At 45.6% G+C, this 23,834-nt stretch overlaps 1 protein-coding gene across 5 annotated transcripts in view; it reads right to left on the bottom strand.

Moving 5' to 3' along the window:
• The window catches only part of LOC108499629 (synaptotagmin-like protein 2), a 36,801-nt gene that overhangs the window by 9,204 nt on the left and 3,763 nt on the right, over positions 1 to 23,834 (bottom strand). For 2 of the 5 annotated variants that reach the window (XR_001875617.1, XM_017819718.1), the window contains exons 2-10: positions 21,072 to 21,206; positions 14,256 to 14,833; positions 11,764 to 11,915; positions 6,855 to 6,948; positions 5,703 to 5,793; positions 5,434 to 5,527; positions 3,685 to 4,806; positions 2,240 to 2,338; positions 209 to 300 (exon numbers count right to left, since the gene is read on the bottom strand). Coding sequence is in view for 4 of the 5 variants with exons in the window: in XM_017819718.1 (XP_017675207.1) it covers positions 209 to 300; positions 2,240 to 2,338; positions 3,685 to 4,806; positions 5,434 to 5,527; positions 5,703 to 5,793; positions 6,855 to 6,948; positions 11,764 to 11,915; positions 14,256 to 14,356 (1,845 nt within the window). In the remaining variant the exon portion in view is untranslated. Of the gene's footprint in view, positions 1 to 208; positions 301 to 2,239; positions 2,339 to 3,684; positions 4,807 to 5,433; positions 5,528 to 5,702; positions 5,794 to 6,854; positions 6,949 to 11,763; positions 11,916 to 14,255; positions 14,834 to 14,951; positions 14,969 to 19,794; positions 19,952 to 21,071; positions 21,207 to 23,834 lie in introns of those variants that run through there. The other 3 variants (XM_017819727.1, XM_017819743.1, XM_017819734.1) reach the window with 3 other exon arrangements.

Genomic DNA, 23,834 nt, shown 5'->3' with positions numbered 1-23,834 from the left:
GGGCACAGGGAAACACCTGAGCTCTTCCAGCATGGAACAGCTGGCCTGGGTTACTGGGGGCTTTTTTCTTAAGGCTTTTCTCATTTATTCATAACACAACTGAGGTATGCAGTAAAGCAAGTACTGCTGGTGTCCAGGAGAAACATTCTAATGAAACCAACTGGGATGCTGTGAACACTGTCCCAGTCATTTCTGGTGTCTAGCCTACCTCAGACAACAGGACAGGAGAGGATCTGCTCAGCTCTTTGACTCTTTCAGGTTCAAGCAACTGATGGGGTATCAAATGAGGTTTATTGTACGCTGCAGGTACAAACAAAAAAGGCATCAAGTTAGCTTGTCAGTCAGGAAAATATAAGAAAGTCACATTTTTGTTTAAGGGCACAAGGAAGGAGGAAAACCTTATGGGAGGCACTGGAGTACCACCTACTTGCCCTGTCTCTGTCACCTGCCATTCAAACTGACCCTCCCCAGGATGAAAACTGCTAACTACTATCTTAAAGCTAATTTCAATGTGTTTTGTTCAACGTGTGGGAGTGTGCAAACTCCCTCTAGTGGCTCATTTAATTCCCTTATTAGCCCAAGGACATGGATCTTGCTTGCTTTGTGTGGATTTAACTTACACTAAAATCACACAAATCTGCCTCCTTGTCCAAGAAACCAACCATGTTAACATTTTTATCTCATAGCACACTGCCGTGTACAGAAGAGCTGTAAAATATTTGTACCTACAATTACACCATTGCATACACCTCTCAAATACTCTGCTAAACAAAGAGGCAAATTATCTAAAAGAAAAAAGTAATAAAGATTCCTATCAACTTAGAAAGACAGTTACTGGACTGCTTAAATATCTAAACAAAACTTATTTTTCTATCTTCATCTTCTCTCAATAACTCCCTTAAAGATTACTTTCTCCATCCCAGAAGAATTTGTTTTGAGAAGATAAATGTGCATGAACATGCATGCCCCATGTAAACACTTGTTTAGCATATTATCCATGATGATCCATTCTTCAGTGCTCAAAATGCCCAAGAGCTTCTTGATTTACCATTCATTTGATATTTACTATTTTTATTTCCAAACATGATCAAATAATTGTATCTAGCCCTCTCCACAGACCACTATACTGCAAATAAGGAAGTGTAACTCTGTAGAGGAGGGTTTCCAAGGATCCAAAGATGAGGTGTGAGGCTCTAAATAAGGGGAGGCTGAAACCTTGGCTGTCTGTGTGAAGACCACATCACTGAATGAATGTGGACCTGGGGCTCTCAGCCACCATGCCCTGTGAGGTGTCACTGCACCAAACGATGGGGCAGGTGCTTGGCACGAGGTACCAGCCAGGGTGGGCAGTCACAGGGTGACCCCTCTGTCTGCAACAGAGCCCCAAAGGGGACTGTCCTCCCTCCAACAACCAGGAGTTGTGCTTAAATGGGCTTGATCAAAGTCTCTAAGCAGCTTTACCCTTCTCAGGCATTGCCTTCCCAGCCTTCTCACCTCAGTCCTGGCAGACTTGGCCTCACCACTTTCCTTTTAGGCAAGCTCTTAGCTGTCCTTTTGGCCTTGCCAGTTTTCACCCTCTGGGACTGTCATTGGCTTTCTTGGGCACAGAGGCTGCTGCTGCCTTCCCTCAGGCCCCTTCTGCAGCTGCAGCTTTCTTGGGCTTCTTGGTTGCACAGACAGGTTTCTTGGCCATGGGCTTCTTCAGGTTGGCTGCTGCTTTCTTGGTTGCCTTCTCCTCAGCTTCTCTGGGTTTGTCAGGGAGAGATCATCACCATAAAGCAGGTCCCAGCTGGCGGCTGGGGACATCAGTCCAGCACACAGGCTCTGCTCTGGGTGAGGTGAGAGGCCCAGGCTGGGCACTGCAAGCCCAGTCTGTGGCACAGTTCACATGCTGGACGTGAGGTCTGACCCCTCTGATCAATCCACTGCACAGGCTGCCAGGCAGCTCCCACAGCACTCCATGGGGGAACAGGAGGGACGAGTACAAGGTCCTTGCCAACCCTTTGAAGCCCTTGTGCTTTTGCTGAAGGCACTGAGTAACATACCATCAATCTAGCTGCAATTTCCTGGCTCTGAATTTAATTTTAGGCACTATAAACTCTCTAATCTGATGATGAAACAATATGTCATTTTCCTTGCCTGGTACATGCACAGAAGCATGGTGATGAAAAACTGGCATAATATATTACCTTCAGCAAATGTAAACCAAAAAGAAGAAAGAAAGAAAGATGTTACTCACTCTCTGTGGTTGTGTAAATGTTCACCATGCTCTTTGCAAGATTAATGCTATTTGCTCGGGCCAACGCCTGAGCAGCAGGAGAATGATCCCCATCTTCCTCTGGAATACACGAAAAGCCAAATCAACATGGTAAATAAATAAACACAAACTGTGGGTGTGTGTGTTGTGCCTCTCCTGGCTTGTTCACTGCCTACAGCACACTGCAGTTACATTACCCAGGGCTGCTTTCAAATCATCTTTGTGCTTTGATGTCTCTCCCCGAGAAAAACTCTTCACACTATGTCAAGAAATGTAAATACCAGATTAACCCAGTCCCTAAGACAGATCAGCATTTGCAGAGAGCTTCCAGTGAAACACAACCATCTGCTAACACCATCCTGAAATGAATGTAATAACAAGGCAAAAAGCCCTGGAAAATATTAGAATGATCTGGTGTATAAATGGTTGGACTCAGTGATCTTAGATGTCTTTTACAACTCAAGATATTCTATGATTCTATGAAGGAAATGTTTGCATTGACCTGAAGCGCAACTCAGGATTTCATAGGAATGTTATATGAGGTAGGAAATAAGCCAAGAAATGGCACAATTGAAAAATAAAAATCAGAGGAGTCTATGGAAAATCCTCTCAAATAGGTCTTACCCAGGTACACAAGGACAGGAAATTTGGAAAAAGAAGGTAAGATGCTCTCTCTTTCAAGTCCTTGCTTGGCAGAGAGCCCACATGTAAAGTGAATTGCAAAGAACAATAACTTTTCCTCACAGTAACAATCACTACAAGAGCTCATCAAACCCCAAGGAAGAGGCTGACAAAATGGTGATACTATTGACACCATCATGGTTGAGAACACGGCATCAGAACACAGACAGATCAGACTCCTTGTTCAGTCCACTTTGCTTACAGTTTAATATCCAAATTCTTGTGCATTCCAAAAAGACCCAAAATATCATTTAAGCACTGACAGCAAGTGACTTCATCAAGGTGGTCTAACAGCCAATGTATTTATTAAACACTTTGCTTCACATTTTATTTCTTTTATTTGTGTCAGACTTATCTCTAAGAACACAAATAATTCGTCCAGTCCCACATTTGAAGAAAGTACAATCTTGCCAGTGAGTGAAATAAGTGAGGTCCCATGACATGTTGTAGGTAGTGCTAAAAAAATGGATGCCTGTCCCAGGGTAAGGCACAAGGGCTGGTAGTGGGGAGGAAAGCAAGGGAACACAGCACTGCCTCCTTCTACACTCACACTGGGCTACACAAGATTTGTCTCTGGAGCTGTCTGCTAAACACATTCCACACATGCTAACTCTGCACAAACTGCAATATAGCATAAATGGACAAATGAAGAAAATGTGCAAAATGCAGAAGGGTTAGGGAAGAAAACAGGCTTAGGGATGGCTCTCTATTTGGATTTCACAGGGTGCAGTTACAGCCCTCAGTACCTGAGTAAACAGCTGAGTCTGTTCCCTGAACAGCTTCTCTCTCTCCAGAAGGTTCACCAGGTGCTGGCTTGTCTGAAGATTCGCGCGTTTTCCCCTCAGGTAGCTCTCCACTTATTTCCATGTTGTCGTGAGTGCCCAAATCAGGTCTTTCATCTTTCTCATCACCGTTTTCACCATCTGTAAGCACAGGCTCGATCATTATCTGCACCCTGCTTGCCAGGGACCTCTCTGGGGGCTTGCGCTCTTCTGCCACGATCAGCTCATCCGTAGGCGTCTCCAGCTCCAACGTGCTGCCAGACACTTCCTTGGTAGGTGACTCGGTTTTGATGGAAGGTGCTCGCACAGGCAATCTGGATTTCTTGGAGCAGCGCTGTGCCACCTTCTCTTCCTCTGGCATCAGCAGCTTCCCATTGCTTTCGCTCAGAGAGTTATTTCTTGCCAGCAGGCCGCCTTTGCTCTTGGCATACGTGGATCTGGGAGTGACAGACACTGAGCCCTTCCTTGCAGGAGTGACATAGCTCGGTTCCTCCTCGCTAGAAGACAAAGTTATTGTCCTTTTGTAGGGGGTTCTTGTTTTGGTGAAGGTGCCAGGTTTTTCTTCACTGCTCTGGCCTTGCCCAGACTGCACAGAGAGCGAGCGGCACAGCTTGAACTGCCTGCCATCTGCCTCCACCCCGCTCGGGTCTGTCGGTGGGCTTCCCACTGCCACGGAATCTGCTGCCTTCTCCCAAAAGTCCTTCAGGTTCTTGAAGTGTTCTCGATTGAGGCCGATATCCTCCTCTTTGTTACTCATTGATGAGATCGTGTAGTTCACGCCTTGCTTCCCGGCCTGGCTGCTTTCCCCCTCTGTGGTCAGTGGTTTGGGGCTTGCCAGCAGCTCTTTTTTTGCAAGGCTGTTCTCTGCTGGCCCCATGGGATGTACAAACTGTTCGGATCTGGGGGAGGTTCTGCTTGGTTTCCTCTTCACTGGTATCTTGCTGGGAGCAGAAGCTTCTTCGGGTGGAGTTTTTGGCCCCACTGTGGCGCCGGTGGCCCCATCAACAGCTTCTCCTCCAGCTGCACTGCTGGGCTGAGGCACAGCATCCTCTGAAAGCTTGGTGGGCAATGCAGATAATCCATGACCTACAACAACAACAAATGCTCACAGCCTGTTCCACCGCATCACGTCGAATTTCCCTGGAAAGTCTGGGTTGCAGTTTCTCAAAGTGAAGCGAGAGGGAATTTTCTGAAATTATCAATATATTCTTAATTCTTTCCCATATTCAGACTCTAGAAAGTCCCCTTCCATCTGAAGAAAGCCCTGAAACCCCTAGCCTTTCTCCCTGCAATAGGGCATGGAAAAAATCCACTGAGCTCCAAAATGTTGCTGTGAGTTCAGGATTTATTGGCAGCTTCCCTTTTGGTCTGACAGGTTCCCTACTGGCTATTTGCTATGTACCAAAACTACACTATACATTCAAGGCCAGAAAGAGAAGGTAACTTCTCTTGTGGATTAAAGAGCTGAGAGCCAAGCACTCAGTTTAAAATGTACTGAATGCTCGGAGAAGTTTCAGTCATTAGACTGCTTTTTTCCTTGGTCCCTGCTGCCCTGGGCATAATTCATACAAATGCTGGCAGCCCATTCTTACATGCAAAGATAAGAAATACTCTTTGTTATTTATTTTTACACACACTGAAAAGCATCTTGTCTCTTGGTGTTTGATGTTGAATAACAAAGTTATCAATGGCTCACTTGAACAACAAACTTACCTTTTCTAGACAAATGAAAGCCATTTGTTGCAGCCACAAAAGGACTTGTTCCAGTGTCACTCTCTGAGGAAGAGACATCATGTATACTGGGCCTCTGAACAGAAAACAAATCCTATCAGTGTATATATACTAGCAAGACTGGAAAAAATGTGTTTTGTTTGAGCACAGACACCAGGGCAGGCAGCCTGTGGAGCCCCAGCTGGTAGGTATAGACTGTGTGAAAGTCCAAGGAATAACAAAACAAAGTGCAGGGGCTGTGCCTGTACTACCTTGTGGGATGCAGATAAGTGGGCAGGAAGTCTTGGCTTCGGTTTTGGCAAAATCTGATGCTCCGCTGTTTCAAGAGCAGGTGTGCTGGATCTGTGGGAGAGCAGAAACCCCTGAGCAAGGAGGTCTGTGGTAGTGATGTGCCTGGATGGATGATCAGGCAGCCTTCAACATCATCTCAGTTCTGCTCAGCTGCAGAACTTGCTCAATAAAAACAATGTGTGTCAACTACTTGGTTTATTCAGATTTTCCCCTTCTGGGAAGTGCCAGAAGAGCCTGAGAGCCATGCAGAAGGGAAATGCATTTCTATGCTATGGCCCAGGAAGGAACAGGCCACACCTTGCTTAGAGATGAATGAGGAAAACAAAGCAAGCTTTTCAGGATTTGACCAACCCCAAAAAAACCTTGGGGGTTGTGCTGGTAAAGCAGGAGCACCTCGGGCTTGTTGCCTCTGGATCCTTCATTAAACAACACCCACTGATCACCTGCAGGAGGTTTGGAAGTGCTGTCAAGGCCCACATTTAATATTTAACTGGAGCAACTGCCACCTGTGAAGAATGGTTCCTCATTTTGCTGACCAAAAAATGCAAATGAGATGGGAACAACAATACATGAGTATGTGAATATTTTAATGGCTTCTCCATAGTTCACAGATATTGAGTGAGGTCACTGGTTTGCTCGTTGGAGTGCTTTTAGTGGATGTTTCTGCTCAGTCAGCACAATGTAAAATCCTAGCAAGCCTTGATGGAGAGTGCTGAGCACTAGACACAGAGGTTGGCACCAGCAGGAAATGAGCAGTTTCCTCAAATAGTTCATTTTGTTAGTGTTGCTCCATGGTAAAAATTAAACAAATAAAACCATAATTACTTTGAAAAACTAACCAGCATATCCTGACATTAGAGACAGCTTCCATTTTACTGACTGCTTATCAAATCATGCAGGAAAAGACCTTTGTGGGATAAGCACATAAGCACTAAGTTATTAGGGGAGGATTGATATTCTGACAATTCCTGGAAGAAGGATTTAAAAAATATCCTATAGAACCTATTACCTATACAGTCTCAGAACCTCAATTAAAGACCGGGATTTAATGGGTAGCATTCAATTTTCATCAGAAGTAAGAGCAGCAGCCAGAGCATTGCAGCAGAGGTTACCTTTCCACTCCTGCACCAGCAACATGCTCAGGGAAGGCAGGACTCAGGGCACCTTTGCTTTCCAGACCCATTTCAGTGTGCTCATTGGCCTCATCTGTAATATAACAGAGACAGCTGAGAAACGGCATTTCATTAAACTTGTAATGGTTGGTGTGTTTTGTCTGGGGAAAGAAAAAGCTTTCCCCAATGAAAATGAGTCCCATCAGCACAATCCCTGGGGATTTAAGGAGATGGCTGTGGAGGGTTCTGCCTGCTCTCCCCACGGATGGGGGAGGCCTCGGGGCAGCACTGACTGCACTCCCCGTGCAGCAAAGGCACTTCCAGACCCCACAGGTCCAGGAGGCCAAAGCGAGCTCATAACACCTGACTCATGCCAGGAGCTGTTGCATCGCTGGAAACCTTCACAGGACACTGCTGTGACTGTCAATAAAGTTAATCCGTTCCAGGATTTAAATTCAGCCATTTCCTGTTTTGACTCAAGTCATCCGATCTTGGCAAACAAAGGAGGAGGCCAATATAGTTAATGAGGAGATCCCTGTTATTTTTACTGGCACAAGCTCCCAAAGACCCTAAAGAAAAAACAATAGAAGACAGTAACCTTTACAGCAGACTGCCAGGGTATAAAATTGCATTAGACATTTTGTTGGCAAATGGGCTTTCTTGCTACTGCAAAACCAAAAGGATTAAACTCTCAAACAATGAGGAAAAACTCAGCTTAGTCTGGTTAACAAGATCTGCACATATTTATTCACATGCAGCTAGGTCTATTTTAAAGAGCAAATCTACCTGTTACAAGAACTGCCAAATCATTTTAGGATGTATTTCATTACACAATACAATAGAATAGGAAGCTCAGAGGATTCAGAAGTGACATTAAACACTACAGCCTTGCTTTTTATCTGGTTAGAAGAGTGCACAAGGCCCAAAAGCAGGCCAGTCCTGCTGACAGACAAGCTGTGATATTGGTGTCACAGCACTGCTGCTCACGTGGTGCCATCCAGCACCAGCCCAGTCAGCCTACAAGTAACAGGGATATCCAAAGATTCCTTCTCCCACGTCTGTGCATCCCCATGGAGAAAAATGCTGCATTCCCAACTCCTCCTGCCTGCCCAGCACCTGGCCCTGAGGTGCAGGGTCACAGCAGCCTCTGCTCAGAACTGCATTAGGACCACATGTATGGGAAGATGGGGAGTCACTCCTGCTGGAAGACAAGGGTCTGGTTGTGTAGGAATGAGCCAGTTTTAGAGAGCATTTTTCTGAGAGAGGGGCTGTGTTTTGCCCATGTAAATGTAGATGGGCACAAAGCATCACTGAACATTGTCTCTGGAGGTGTGGTTGGTGGCATGTGCAGGCCATGGCACGTGCAGGCATGGGAGTGTTTATTTATACAGCAAGCCACGTCCTCCTCTTCTGCCCTGGACCTGAGGGAGGGAGATGCCTGCAGGGAGCTGTGCTGGAAGCAGAGGAGCCAAACACAGAGCTCCCACATTTTCCCTTTGGCTGTCATGGTTGAAAAGACCTTTACAACCAAAGACTGCATTCCCTTCTCACCTCCCTTCCAAAGGCACTGTGTTGTGTTTGCTCTTCACTGACACTTCCCCCTCAGACAGAGCTCCCTGTTCCCTGCTGGCGGAGGCAGCAGGAGGTGTTCACTTCCACCCATCCAAATCACTGCCCTGCAAAACGGCTCAGCCACTGACACAGCTATGCCTGGCTTCTATCACCACAAACAAATGGCCTATTAGTAAGTTATAATCCATCAGTTCAAGCAAAAACGCCTCTGCTAACAGTAGGATGAGACAAAATAAGAAGCAAATTCCAACAGAAATTAGTAGTGGTCTGACCAGTTTAACTTGTCCATACATATATTTATATATGTATGTTTACAGCCTGCTCTAACACTTTTGCTGCTTTACTCATTTCCTATCACTCTGAAACAAAGATACTCAACACTAGGGGAAAGCACGACTAACCCTGCACCAGGGCTCACTTGCCTTGGTGGGTGGATAAAATGGTCTCTCTCGTAGATGATTTTTAGCTCTCAATTATTGCACATAAGCTTTAGGAGAAGTTATCACTAAATTTATCTATCTGTGCTGCTCTGCAGGCTGCAGTTTAAATATAGGGTATCTATCTGTTCTATAGATTTGTATTACTGCCCATGACTAGTGTTTTCTATTAGAAGCAATACTAACTGTGAAAACCCTTAGGGATCCACACAACCCTCCCTTCTGAAGTTTAAACCATCCTCCAGAAAAAGTCACAGGGCATTTTCCTGTGCAGGCACGAATTTCCACCCCTGCTCAGCTCATTAACCTTGCAAAGGGAATGACAGCGCTTATCTCAGTGGGCTTTTCCATGCGGGAATTTTCTCATTTCACTCACTAACACAGACTTAAGTCTAAAGACTTAAAGCAGGAGTCACGAACATATTACATAAATTTGACTCCTTTGTCACTCTGAAAGCCACCAGAAGGTGAGCAACCCTTCCAGGGACAGAAAACAAGGTGTCAGTATGGCAAGGAAAGGCCCTTATCTCACCCACTGCAGACTGAACGTGAGTTGCACGGTCAAAGCTCACGTAAAGGGGTTTGATCCTCATTCCCTCATGGGCCAGGTGCTGCTCTCAGCAGTGCCACACTCTTGCTGACCAGTCAGTGAGAGAAGAGCTTGCCCTTGTGTGTGAAGGGAGGCAATCTACTCAGCAACTACAGCAAGAGCTGAGCACGTGATGGGCAGCAGCAAGGTGAATACATCAGCTGCAGGATCTTGATCCTCAACCAGTGCTGTAAAGTGTCAGTGGGAAAAGTAAGAGGAAGGAATAAAGTCACATGTTATACCTGTGCTTTACCAAAACAAGTCTGAGAATAGAAATAAGAGAAAAAAAGGGAAGAAAAGAAGATGGAAAAGTAATAAGGGGCTACATTTAAACATAATTACTATACTAATTTAATAACATTTGCCTCTTCCTTCTTAGAACAGCATTAGTCAAGTAATGCACATGCAATGACATAACTTGCATATTGCTGCTCTACAAATAAGGAGATTATTTTAGATGATGACCTGAGACCACATCTCATATATGCACATCAGCCCTAAAAGTTAAATCTAAAACCAACAGTACTACAAATTTTGCTTTCTTAAAGTGGCCAGTGAGGTAAGGGTGCAAGGCAAAAGGCAGACAATCCTATTCACTGCTGGCTACTAGCTGGGCTGCACATGACAGAGCATTTGCATGACCTGGGCCCTGGCAGAGGCTGCTGAAGCTCTGCCCCTTCATGCAAAGAGGGTGCAAGCAAAAATGCACATCTTCAAAATGCAGAACACGCTCTGCAGAAATGGCCAGGCAACTCTGCCAAGCTGGAAAAGGTTTTATATGTTTAGCATTCTGGAGGTATGATAAAATGGTAATTTTAATGACATCATGAATCCATAATAGCAAGGATAAAAGCAAATTCATATGAAATATGATGGGTCAGTTCTGCATGAGAGGTTCCAAGGAAACTATGCTAAGCTCTGAGAGCTGTCAGGGATAAGTAAAAAGCAAAAAGAAAATGAGGCTCTCAGTGCAGTCCCTAGTTGGTGTTTAGCTTTGAGAATGTGTCCAAGTAATGTGGAGCTAGGAGGGGTATACTAAACCCAGGCAATTCATGCTACAGAGACATCCTGGCCAAGGAGGCCCATCAAAAAAGAAGTGATCAATGCTGCTGCTTCCCCACAGCAGGAATGGGAAGCTGGGCCCAGAAAAGATGGCTGAACTGAACTGGTGGATATGACATTTGAGAGCTGGACAGCTACTCCTTTATCTAACAGTAGCCTTTACTGCAAAAGAACAGAGCCCAGCTACAGGGTCCTTGGGTTAGGGACGGTGGCAGACTTTGCTTAGAACAGTTTATCTTGGCCAAGGTTTCCCCAGAGCAGCAGCAGTCAGTAACTCAGCAGCCATGTTCAAGTATCTGTGATACCTGACAAATCACCAAGGAGGTTGTGTGACACTGGGCTGCAGGCCCACAGTCCTGCTGCAGGGTCAGCTGGCCTGTCTTCATGTTGAGGACTGGATGTGAACCACCCTCAGTCCTGCTTTACACAGATGTTCAGCACAAAGTTCCAGCTCCAGGCTGGTTACATTTGGACCCAAAGCACAGTCCTGCCTGTTTCACACAGGGCTGATCTCTTCTCTTCTCTGCCCTGAGCTGACAAATCTGCTTTGATCTGTTTACAGAGCACCAAGAAAGTTTATCTGCATGTCTAATCTACTTCGAATTAGCACATGGTCCCAGATACACCCTTGCTATGGCACACAGCCTGGGTACCATTCAGACTTGGCCACAAAGCCCTTTTTACTTCAAAAACCACATTATGCCATGGAATTATTTCCATGTAAAAAGCTAGGCATGGACCCTCTCAAGTGGGTAAATATGTGCCAGAAGATATCCCTTGGCAGAGATGTGACTGACCCCACCACCCCAAAGGCCTGTGAGAGCAGCTGGCCAGCTACTTTTGTCAGATTTCTTTAGGAATTGGGGCAGGGAGGTGGGTTTGACCCACACATATCAGTTTGATGTCAGAAATTGCCCTACATCATCTTCTCCTTTTTTTGCTTCTACAGTAAGAAATTCCAGTGGTGTCCAACAAACAAATTTGGGGAAAAAGAAGCTGAAGTGGAGAAAAGGCATTCACTGCACATGGCTTTTGCCTTGGTTCTCTGCCACACTGTACTTTTTAATTTGGGCCCTGATTTTGATAATAAAGGATGTTTTTCTAGTACTAAAAGCATAGCTGAGAATTCCCTTATTACAACACAAGGGCTGGTCCCCAACAGGCTCCCAGTATCGGGAGACTCCCATTCTGGACCACTTTTTTCTGATCCATCAATTTGTTTTCTCAAGATGCACATTAACATACTTACTTTCTAGTTTGCCCTTTTTCCTCCTAATCGATGCCCGAAGTAGATCCGGCCCCTCTAAGTCTTCCTGAAACCGCTTTGCCTTCACTTCCGAAAACCATTCACCTGTCACAAACTTCTTCTTCTTTTCATCCTTGATGGAGCCTTGTATCCGCCTGGAAGTCAGTAAGGGCATTACACACCAAAAAAAATCACCAAAGTTTCAACTCCCCCCAAGTTATGTTTGTAACAATGTCCGTGTGGTTCACCCGGCTGACACTGCGAAGGATCCAGAGATTATTCTCTGCAATTACAAGGGCCAAACCAGCACTGAAACAACAAATGATTTATTCTTCATCTGAAATGGGAACAGCACCTTGTAAACACAGGCTTTCACCTCTTCCAAATTTCACAAATCCAAATCAGTCACCTGGCAAGGAGATTTGTCCATTTGCTTGGCAGCCCTGAGGGTTTAGGAAGGGGTGGAGCTGTTTGCATGTCTTGCACCTCTCCATTTTATTTGTCTATTAATCTCTTCATGAGTGGCAAAGCCTTTTGAATCAAATTTGATGCAAACCACAGAAATAAATAACGATATTCAGGGAAGCAACCTGTCCCTGCAGCATTCCCTCTGGACACTGCACCTCTCCCTGCTCCTCCTGCCGTGCCAATTTTGGCACTCACATGGTTAGCTCTCCTTCCTGAGCACAGCTTCTCCTACTGTAACTCACTCCGGCACACCCAGGGCTGGTTTTTGGCACCTAAACCCATCAGTGCTCTGTTTCCTAGCCTGTACAAGAATCCTCCTCCAGTTATTTTGTTTTTACACCATGGCTTGCTGAATTAGCTGCCTTTCAGCTGGTACTGCCTCCCACAGCTCACCACAGTTCAGGGTCCCTGCAAGACCTGGGAGGCCAGAAGAAACTCCCACCTCAGTTCTCAGCAGGAAGAAGGGGCAAACCCCAGATAACCATGGAGCCTTGGAAGGTCACATTTGTCTGCCTACAGGCCAGGAGGGAGCAGGTATGGGATAACCAGGCTCAAGCCTCTGCAGGCAGTGCTGGGGGTCCAACAGGACAGACAGCTGGGGAGCTGTGCAGCTCCCATCTAGATCAGACTGCCTCTGTGAGGGTCTCAAGGTGCTGGGCCAGAAGAGATATAGGAACATGTTTCAATCTTGTTGACACCAGATAAATGTAATGCTATTGACTTCATTTCGCCCAGTGAGGAGGTTGTGCTGGAACACACTGCCTACCTGCCTACATGTCTTACTGCAGGTAAGCAAACTGACAGCAAGGGGCTCTTAGCACCACTCTGGTCAGGACCTAACTCACTTCACTTGCAAATCAAAGCCTTTTGTGCAACAGCTTCCAAAGAGAAATGAAACAAAACCGAAATAATCCAAACACTCTTTTCACCAAACCTCCCTTGCAGAGCAGAAATTAACTGCATTTCAGAATAAAAAAAAAAAGAAGAAAAAAAGAAGAAACCTTTTTGAAACCATGTTTCAATTCAAAGCATATGTAAGAGAATGCAGACACATACACATCAAGTCCAAGCTGCTTCATGCCACCAACCAGTTTTGTTTCCCCAGCTCTCACCTCAAGCAGAGGCCAGGGCACACAGGCTCCCAGGAGCCTGCTGCAAAGCTGCCTACTCCTCCTTCAAGCCCTGAGCATCCCTCCTACATGGGGCTTACTCTTTTTTTGGCTCAACAGCAAGTCGGAGACTCACATCCTTAGTTGGGATACACTGGCACAGTGCCATCCACACTCACTGAACTACTCGTTTCTTGCCATAGAGAATTTGGTGCCAGCTCCCCGAGCCTGGTACATACTGTCAGCCCAGATGGTCTAATGGCTGGCATTTAAAAAGTGACAGCAGCAACAAGCAATCCTGATCAACCAGATCTGAGCTCTGGGACGGCCAGTGGCAAGGGAGCTAAACTGAGAGAGAACCCCTAGTTCTGAAACAGGTCCCTGCAAACCTTGGGTAGATCATGTGGCCTCTAACTGCCCCCCTCTGCCTGCAGGATGGATGCTGCACACACACCCACCTTAAAGAGCAAGGAAGGGACATAAAGCAGAGAAGGGAGTGTGAAATCTCATTTTAAAACACTCTGTGGCACTTCTGTGCTACCGAGCAAGTAAAACAAGGTAGCAGCTACTCCCCTGTTCAGACCTCTGACACCAAGAAATCAGCATCTTCCTCCCCTGAGCAGGAAAGGGGAAAGACACCCTTGGCATCTCTGAGGGCTGATGATTAACTCAAAAGGAGAGTCCAGTCCTGCAATCCTGCAGAGAGGGGAAAGCAGCAACAGCAGGATGACTGAAAAAGCAGGAGGTACAGTGAAAAGATCCATCAAGATATGAGAAAAAGGGACAGCACTGGTGTAGCCTGCATCTCTCCTTGTTGCATGCACACACACATACACACACGCATGCTCCTCTCTAAAAGAAGTGAAAAAATCCCCCCAAGGGAAGCCCACACCCTGCTGTTACTGCACACCCTCTCACCTGATGCGATCCCCGTCCTTCTTCTTCAGCTCTGCATCTCTCTGCAGAACCTTCATGAGCTTTTCATACTCCTCCTCTGTCAGGAAGCTCAAGTCCAACATCTTCCCTACAATCTTCTTCAGTTCTTCAGACAGCTGAAGCAATGACAGAGCAGGAACTAGTCCAGCCCAGCCCACCACAGTGCCATGGGCAGCCCCTTGAAGCCGATCCTGGTGCGCTGAGCGAGGCGCGGCTGGAGAGAAACGACTTCACCGCAGCATGGCTTGGGTGGAACTTGCATTAGCACCTGGACTTGCACTTCCAGGCTCTTGGCTGGCACATTTCTCTGCACTGCATGCCTTCCCCTGCCAGGAAAATTCTCTCAGCAAAATTATGCTCCTTTGCTTTTCTTCAGGCGCAGTTGCAGCGATTTGGAAGCCAACGTCAATCATGCAGGCGAGCACGGCAAGGAGCGAGCTCGCCGCCCGCCGCGGCTGCCTCAACAGGCACGAAAGCTCATCTCACCAACAGCAACCCCAGCACCTCTGGCATGCGCTGTCCTCACCAGGGAAGTCTGCCTCCGTGGAGTTCAAGCATCCCTGCAAAGAAATAACACCGAGATGCCTTTTAAGATAAGCGTGACATATGGTAACCGAATGTGTACATTGGGGGTTTTTATTTGTTCTCCAGCACAAGTTCCAAAACAAGCTGCCCTACTTTCCTCCCAGTCCTACGGTTCCTCACGTGGTATTAACCTAACCAAGACAATGTTTTACTTTAGCTGCTTTCCTACTAACAGGTAAACAGTTGACTCAGCATGCCACAAGCAAAATATGCATATAAATTACCAAATTGCTTGCTTGGGTTTTTACCTCCATTCTTCTTTTCCTTGCTTCTTTCTGCCCTAAATGAGACCGAGGATAAGTAGCCAACCTTTGTAAAGCAACTGGAAAATGACAGAACAGCAACCTATAAGTGTTACTGCTGCATGTTATGCTATGAAATACCAGGGACTGCTCATTTTCTAATATGTGTGTCCTTCGCTTTACACTGCACTGATATTTGCTATTCAAACAGTACTGGTGCAGATCACCTTGTGTTACAACAGACAGCAAAAATGCCCAGAGGCTGCAGGGCGTGGAGGAAAAGTAAATCAAGCATTGCTTTTCTACTTTATTCCTTCTCCTCTCTCCTGGCCAACTTGAGGGCAGTGAGGCACATCTTCAAGGGAGCAGAAGTTCTGCTCCTGTCCATGTAGGCATTTCTAGCTCACCAGCTGGAATTTTTCCACTGTTTCCAAGCCCATCAGGCGATCGTGGGTTTCATCATACTCTGCTATTTCTCCCAAAGCCTTGGGAGTTAGGTCATTAAAAATTAATAAATCCCAGCCTTCATGGCAAACAGGATCTGAAGGTCAGCAGGCCCATTCCCTAACCCCAGTGCCTGTATCACACTTACTCTCTATCAATCTGCCATTTTGAGAACACCAACCTCAGCTCCTCCAGGCCACCCATTTCAGTGCTTTGCTAATTGGTAGCAAGCAACTCCTTCCTATTGCCTGCCCCAGGTCTCCCTGACAGATGTCAGTCCGTCCTGGCTACCATGGGGATGCTCCCTTTGGAGCCATCCTTACAGAGTTTGACACTTCAGCCTCCAGGTTAACCAACCACAGCTCCGTCAGGTTCCTCAGAACTGAGGTTTTCATCATTTTTGCCACTTCTTTGGACTGTCTCTGCATGGTGCACCTCTTCTGTCAACTGGCATATATCCAAAGTTGAGAAGCATTTCAGCTAAGCTTTGCTCATTTGACATCATTTCACAGATTTACATTATTTCATGGATGATACATTCCCAAATGTTTGCCTTTTTCATAATGGTGTAACAACATCTTAGAATAGACATCTGACATTAATACTTACAAAGAAATATCACAGAACACTGCATGAGAAGGCTCATAAAAGGAATGGCCACTGTCATAAAACCTCTAACATTTTGTAAAAAATTGTTGGACAAAAGGAAAAAACATTTCACATTTCTTTGAGGCTTGTCACACTACAATTATAGCCTTTGTCATCTGAGAAACTATCAGTACCACTCTAAATAGTTAAAAGAGAAACAGCAATAAAAAGCCCTGATGAATCTCTACTGTTTAAACCTATGTTTCGTCCAGCTTGGCATGGCTCTTCCATGCTTGGTTCCAACCATCTACTCTCTCTGGCTCTCAGGCACAATCCTACTTCTACAAAGACATTCACAGAAATTTCTGGGACAGATTTTATTTTTAAAAAGGTATCTAGGGACATTTCACAGTATTTGCTTCTCAGGAACTTTATTTTTAACAAACCCATGACATGTGGGCTGAAACTACTTCAGGAAACATTTCCAGTGAAGACTCATATTTATTCATCAGTATGGTAGTCAATTAAAAATAAAGGTTACTTCTTAGGGATAAAGGCCATCTCTTTGTAGAGAGCCTTTTTTTCTTTTTTTTTATCCCATGAAAATGTTTTATCTTACTGGAATAGCTCCATCAGAAGGAAAAGGTTTACAGAAACCAAACAGCCAACTCCTTCTCTTGTTTCATATAGTTAAAAATCAAACCACTTGCTGTGGGAAAGTGAGGTGGTTCAGGAGACCACTCCACCTGGAGGTTTTGCTGGAAGTCTTACGAGCTGCAAAGCTGCTGACCCAGACCTGCAGGAGTAAACAAGGCTGGGAAATGATCTCCACCTGCAGCATGGCCTCAGGGCTGTCCCTGCTGTGATTTGAGCTTTGCAGCCTCTGATGGGTACACCATGCTGTCCTGGGCACTGCAGGGGCTTGGAACAGGAGAACCTCACCATCAACCACTCAGGTGCACAGCAATAAGGGAGAGTGTGTTATTTGTTTACTTGGGTGTGCAAGTGCAATAGATGAAGGATAAGAATCAACTGACAGGTACAGGATGTTATCAGGCAGGCACTGCACTGTGCTCAACCATTGCCAGCTGCCCCCAGTTGCTTAATGCCCAAGCTCATGCTCCTGAAGCAGCACCACACAGCTTTGATGTGCCCTGTTAGATTGCACATAATCCTCTCCTCTCTCAAAGCTTTGTTAATAAACATTTCAGACACCACAGGGATGATGCAGTACAAACACCTAAACCAACAGATCCAAAAGAAAGCCAAGACCTCGTGGATCCCACACAGACAGGGATGATTTCTGCATGTTCTGACCAGCCCTCGTCCCACCACCGCTGCAAACTGCAGGGAAGGGAAATACAAAAGCCTTGCAGGTTTGTAGGGCAATAATGTGAGTCATTGTGCAGTGCTGAGGCAGATTTTACAGTAGAGTGGGACCTCTTCAGTGGAAGCCCTTTTTTTAGCCCACTCATGTAAACTGGTTTTGGACAAACTGTGACAAGCAAAAAGAAAGTTGCACTCTCCTTCCCTCCCACCAGTGGGAGATCCCTCCCAGGTCAGGATTACTCTCTGGCAAGAGGAACAAAATGGAGAGTCATGAAAGAGTGAATTGTTTGTGTCTGGATTAGCAGCATCTGCCCAAAGCCTGCAGCACAACATACAAAGCAAACTCAGGCTACCCTCAGAGGCTGCACCACCACGACACCCCTGTGCAGGGGGAGCAGCCCTGCTGGGTCCTGCCACTGTCATGGCAAAGCAGATGGGCAAAACGGATATTCAGGGCTACAAGAAAGACCATTAATCTGAGCAAAGGAGCACACTGGATGTCCAAAGGACTGTCTTTCCTCTAACTGCTTTTCTAGGGAAGAGAACATCACAAAGACTGACTCGTACACTCAGCCATGTTGACAAATGCTGGGTGTGGAGGGGGTGTGGAGGCAAGCAACAGCAGGACCCATCATGTGGCATAACTGGCTGCATCTCTTACTGTGATAGCTTTGGATTTCTTGTGGCCACCTCCCCAGTAAGAAGACAATGCTCCAGCCACCAGAGAAGATCCATAATGGTGTGTTATGCTGCTGTGCAGCTTGTCAAACACAGAGCCCAAGCACTTGAAGTATCCTCAAAGCCCCAGTCCCACAGCCTCACTACCCTTTAAACACAAATGTACCTGCCCTTGATTTGTTTTGACCTGCTGCTTGCTTGTTTCATTTGATATCCTCAAGTATTTTATTAGAATACCCATAAGAATCACTCTGCACTCACCTGCTCCATGCTGCACATTTTCCAGATCTGTGTCACAGCCATGGTTTCTCTTTCCAGAGAAAAGAAGTTTGTTGCTCACTCATTCCAGGTGTTACTCAGGGAGTTTTGCTCATTCCTCACACCCTCCTCAGCCCCCCATCTAGTTTACTACAGAACTGCTTAACAGTTTTCAGCTGTCTTCCCAACAGCTGTAGCCCCCAGTATCTTCACCTGCAAGAGTGATTTTTTAGTGCCAGGAGAGGTGGTGGGTGTTGTGCCTGGCTGCAGCTCTGCAGCCAGGAGAGAGACAGGCAATGCCAGTCTTCACACAGGGCACAGCAAACAGCTCTGCCAAGCCCTTGGAGAAAGGAGAACTCTGATCACCTGCAGAAAACCCAAGAAGGATCCTAATAAAAGGAATAAGCCTTCCCTTTGTCAGCTGCTTGGACTGTGCACCAGCGAAGAGCAGTGCTACTCAAGGAGAACAGCAGTCCCACATGTTTTGGAGCTGACAGCCAGGGAAAGGCCAGGTGTTGATCATGGATCTGGGAGGACTCCCATTTACACCAGCTGAGACATGGAAATCTGTGACTTCTCCAAAACTGCCCCCTTCTCCCTCCAGCAAAGCATCAGGTAGCAGTGTGACAGGCATTCCCCCAGCACCAACCCAAAATCCAACCCCTAGAAAGGAAGGGGCAAACAAATGCCAACCTTTCTTCAGCAGAGAGCAACATCCTGGTGCCAGGAGCACACCTGCCCTGAGGCACACCAAGTGAAAGCACACTCGGACAGCCCGCACAATGCTCATTTCCTCGTTCCTCAGAGCTCTGCAGTGTCCTCACACGTGATCCAACCCAACCAAATTCCCTGTGCCTGTCTCCTCTCACTGCTGGCCACACAGGTCCATAAGCCTGCAGCTGCACCTGCACAGAAAAGCTTAAGAAGGTGTAGTAGTTCTGGAGTACTTTCAAAAATAAATAGTTTGACTAATCCCATGCAGGGTTTCTGCAACAGTGAGAGCTATTTATGAAAGAAGGTATGTTACAGACCTCTTCCCTGAATTAACATATCCTCTCTCTTCAAGTTTTTTTTTTAATTAGTGGAGAAGGGCATTGTTTGGGGAGTTGTTTGGGTTTTTTTTAAGTAACTCTCTTTCAAATAGTTTGATCAGGTGAAAATTAAATGCTTGTTTAGCCTAGCAGGCATGAAGCACAACCTGTTTTGGAAATCAGATGCTGAAGGGGCTTCCACCTTCTTTGTGCTGCATTTTCATTTTATTTCTGGGAGGTTTAACTCAGTTCAGCTCAAAACTGAACTATGTTAATGCTCTTCATAACTAACTTGGGCACAAACTGCTCAAATGCACAGTACCAGCCCAGTGCTCTTGATGTCATCTGCCTACAGACACAAATTACCTGTAGTCCATCTGCAGGGCACTCCAGTCTCAGTCCTGATTTCTCAGTGTGTACCTTTCCTTCAAAATTCTGCACATCTTCAGCACTTCTTCAGCACTGGGACGTGCACAGATTAATAATACACACCATGGGCCAAGCAGCTTTCATTGATTAGACACTGTGTTGCATATAAAGGAAGAGGATGAATTTAGGAACTGTAGCCTACCAATGTGGTAGTCAGGACCCAGTATTTAACACCCCAATTTCAACCCCTAGATGAGCATAGGACCATCAAGACCCACCTCACCCTTTGAGACCTGGAGCTGCACATAGGTCCATGTAATAAAGATATGAAAACTTCCCAACCCAAAACATGACAAAGCCTAGAACAGATAATACTGATCTCACAAGGCTATTCATAGCCAGATGAAAATAGCAGCAAGCTGGAAAGGCTGCTTGCCTCTGTCCATACTTCTTTATCACATATCATGCCACAATGTAAGGAAATAACCTCCTTTAGCTTTACAATGTGTGGACACTTCCCAACACCCTCATTAGTCAAGACAGCTCTTGTAGGGCAAGTCAAAACCAAAAGCAGCATTGTACTAAGAATGATGGATGTGGTCCTGGCACCCACAGTCATAATGCAGTTCCCAGTATATGCTGTAGTTAACAGGACCAGAAGGATTTCATACCAAAGTGCTATACCTGTAGAGTCTGTGATCAGCCTTGTACCTCTCTCTGTCTCATGCTGGAAGGTCCAGCCCCACTCTTCCCCCCCATCTGGTTTCTTCTGCAGTCAGTGAAATATGCAGAGGCATTGCCATAATTACTTTACAGGCAAAACACTGATAGCCACTATAATGCTCACAGGCACAATACTATGACATTTAATGCATGTCCTTTCCCAGCAGAGAAGAAATAAAAAGCAAACTTCTGGATGGTCTTTCTCTTTGGGAAGGATGGGCTGAAAACCAGCACAAAATCTCCTGTGGCACCTCAACTGATGTAAGTGCTCCCTTTTATACTTGGACAAGCCCTCGAGGTGCAAAAATACAGATAGGAGAGGCACTGCACAAGCTTATAAACATGGCTCTTAAAGTATGAAATTGCCAGAAAGTATGAAAGTGCTCCTAAGGCACCAAGGGCTGTCCTACTGAAAAGGCACAGGGCTGAGCAGCAGACACCTCTACCCAGGTCTGTTCTGCCTGTGGCTGCACTCACACCACTAACCCTCCTTCTCCCTCTCTGTGCTCACATCTCCCCTCTCACTGTAATGAAATAAATATATAAAATACCTCTCTTTTGTTTAGCCATTCCAAAGTGAAGCATCATGAGAGCTCTTCTGAGGTGCATTACTTTCTCATTATTTGCAATGTGGTACTTGCAACTCTGGACTGTCTAGTCCTTCACAGACCAAAAGCAGCTGTGAGCTATGAGAACAGAGAATATATTTAATATAATTATTTTCTGAAAAGCTATTCCACAAAAAAATGCTGTGGCTGCACAGAGTGCAATGGTACTTTTTCTGACTTTCCCAGACAAATGAGGGAAAGAGGTCTACTGTTCCTACACAAAAACCTCCTAAGCAGCTAAGTCATATAGAAATGGCCTTCACATGAGAGACAGCTGATAAGATAAAGAATAACCTCAAACAAAGCAGGCAATTGTGGTCTCCCAGAGCAGTCCATGTATAAATGCATCTGTTACCATCACACAGAGAATGTCAAGGCCAAATTCTGGCAATGCCAGGCACAAATGCCAGAATTACTCAAGCTCAACTACTCATAGACTTAATACAGACTTTTCTCTATTCAGTGAGGGCTGCACATGACACAATGTGCCATTCCCACCTCAGACCTGCTGATGAGCAGCAGGTGCCTGCCAATAACCACCACTGAGGCCAGCTTTGGCAGGCCCAAGAGGCAGTTAGAAGACAGCAGGTCTGACCCTAGTGATGGCTCTCCCCTCTGCTGTGCATCCCAGAACAAAAAAATACTGCTCAGTTCATCGTGAGCACAGCCCCGGGTGGTTTCTTGCAGATTCAGTCATTCTCTCACATTACACTTTCCAATAATATCCAACATGATAGAGAATCTCTGCTGGTTTATTAAGATCTTTTCCCTCCCCCTCCCCCTGGGCAGTTTTAGTGAAGGATGTCCATTGATCAGGAATGACCCTGAGATGTTCATAGGTGCAGAGGAATTGCAGGAATTTATCAAAGCAAGCAGGTCTCTAGCCCAGCCCCTTGAGAGCAGCCAGCAGAAGATATTTTAGAACAACAGTACAATGCTAAGCCAAAAAAACAAGCAAACTCCTGTATTCAGTGCACGTGGGGAATGCATAACTGAGGAAATGCTCCACTGACCACATCAGAAGCGGGTGAACTCTGCTTATTTGCACTCAGCCTCAGAAATTCCACTGCTTCTGAAGAAGGTCTGAGACCCACAATACTACAGAGGGTTCAGTTAAGGCTTCAATTTCCTTTTGTAAAAAAGGATGCATAAGGATTTTTCCTCCCCTGTGCATTTCTACCCAATGCAATGTAACCACCACATGAATAATTATCTCCACTGAACTCTACTCATCTCCTTCCAGCAAGGAACTGCATGGATGGAATTTGCTTTACACACAATTTACTTCCTTTTAGCCATTTTTAATTAAATGAACCATCCTATGGCTACCACCTAGGGTAAACAAAAGACTGAGCTTCTCAGTCTTAATCATTATTTCCTAGAGCCAGCATCGCCAAAATGAAAAAAAAACATCAAAGAAGTGTGACTCAGACTCCTTAAGGGCAACCAGTCCTTTTATTGGTCATAAACTGATAATCCGATGCTATAGTTTAAATATTTGACACTTCTGTTTATTTCATAGGTGGGAATTATTTGCAGAGCTTGCAGGATGTAGTTCGTTGTAATTCTGCAGATTACCAGAACCCAAATAAACAAGCACAGCCACCCGGGACACTGAGAAATCCCTTAATATCCCACACACTGAGAAATCCCCTAAGATTCCAGCAAACAAGGATGGCCCTTTCCCAGCTGCAAGAGAGGATGCCGGTATTTCAGAGACTTTGCTCTCTCTGTCACCTTGCCATACCCACTCTGCTCATTCCAGGTGTTACTCAGGGAGCTTTGGAGGAGAGAGGGAAATGCTCCCACGCCTTCACTAAATGCACTTTGCTTTGGGATTGGGGGCAGGGGCTTGTGCTGAGGTTTGTTCTAAATCTGCACTTACATCCTCAAGAAAACAAGTTTTAAAAGAATTTGCATTCCCTATTTATTAGTTTGTAACAAGCCTTCATCCCCACAGCTTGGCTGTGAGCCAGTTTAGGGCTCCTCATGCACGTTGTGCTGCGTGTCTGCTGCGCTGACATTTCCATCTGAGAAATATCCTGGTGTCCAGGCTTCCTGCTCAGCCAAGGGAGAACTGGCACCTTATATCAGCTTTAAGGAACTCAGCTGTCCCACTAGCAGTTTCTAGACACCACGTGGTATGAAGGGTACTCCTAAAAGCATCTTCTCAGCTCTTATGCTTGAAAAGGCAACAATAAATAAATATATGGCATCTAAAATTGAGCAATTAGCAGCTTAGAGCTAGACCACTGCAGGTGAAGTTTACATATTTAGACTAATCATCTCCCTGTCCCCCTTTGTCACTCACTGATCCTCAGAACCCAGATATTTTCAATATGAAAAAGGGGAGATGGACAATAAGTTCTGGCTGAGTTCAAACAAAGAAACTGCAGGACTGGAAGATGAAGAAAAAAGCAATCACCCATGAGAAGTTCTGGCTTTTATTTTTGACCCAAAAAAATATCTGCTGACCTCAACTTTGCTTCCTTCCAAACATAATTTCTCTATGTTTGCCTGCAGTTGTGACATGTCATTAATTGCTTTCCTGACCCTGATTGTTATGCCCCAGCAATCGTGAGCTTGCAACACCTACCCAGCCATGAGGAGCTGGTCGGGAGCCCTCAGAATCAGAAGCCATTTTGTTTAAATAAAACCAACACCAAAACTCCCTCGTTTTGTAACACAGTGGGGAAGTTAAAAATA

Source organism: Lepidothrix coronata, unplaced genomic scaffold, assembly GCF_001604755.1.
Source record: "Lepidothrix coronata isolate B3197 unplaced genomic scaffold, Lepidothrix_coronata-1.0 Scaffold2, whole genome shotgun sequence".
NCBI lineage: Eukaryota > Metazoa > Chordata > Aves > Passeriformes > Pipridae > Lepidothrix > Lepidothrix coronata.
The sequence above is the reverse complement of the archived record's forward strand: the minus strand, read 5'-3'. Positions and strand labels throughout refer to the sequence as shown.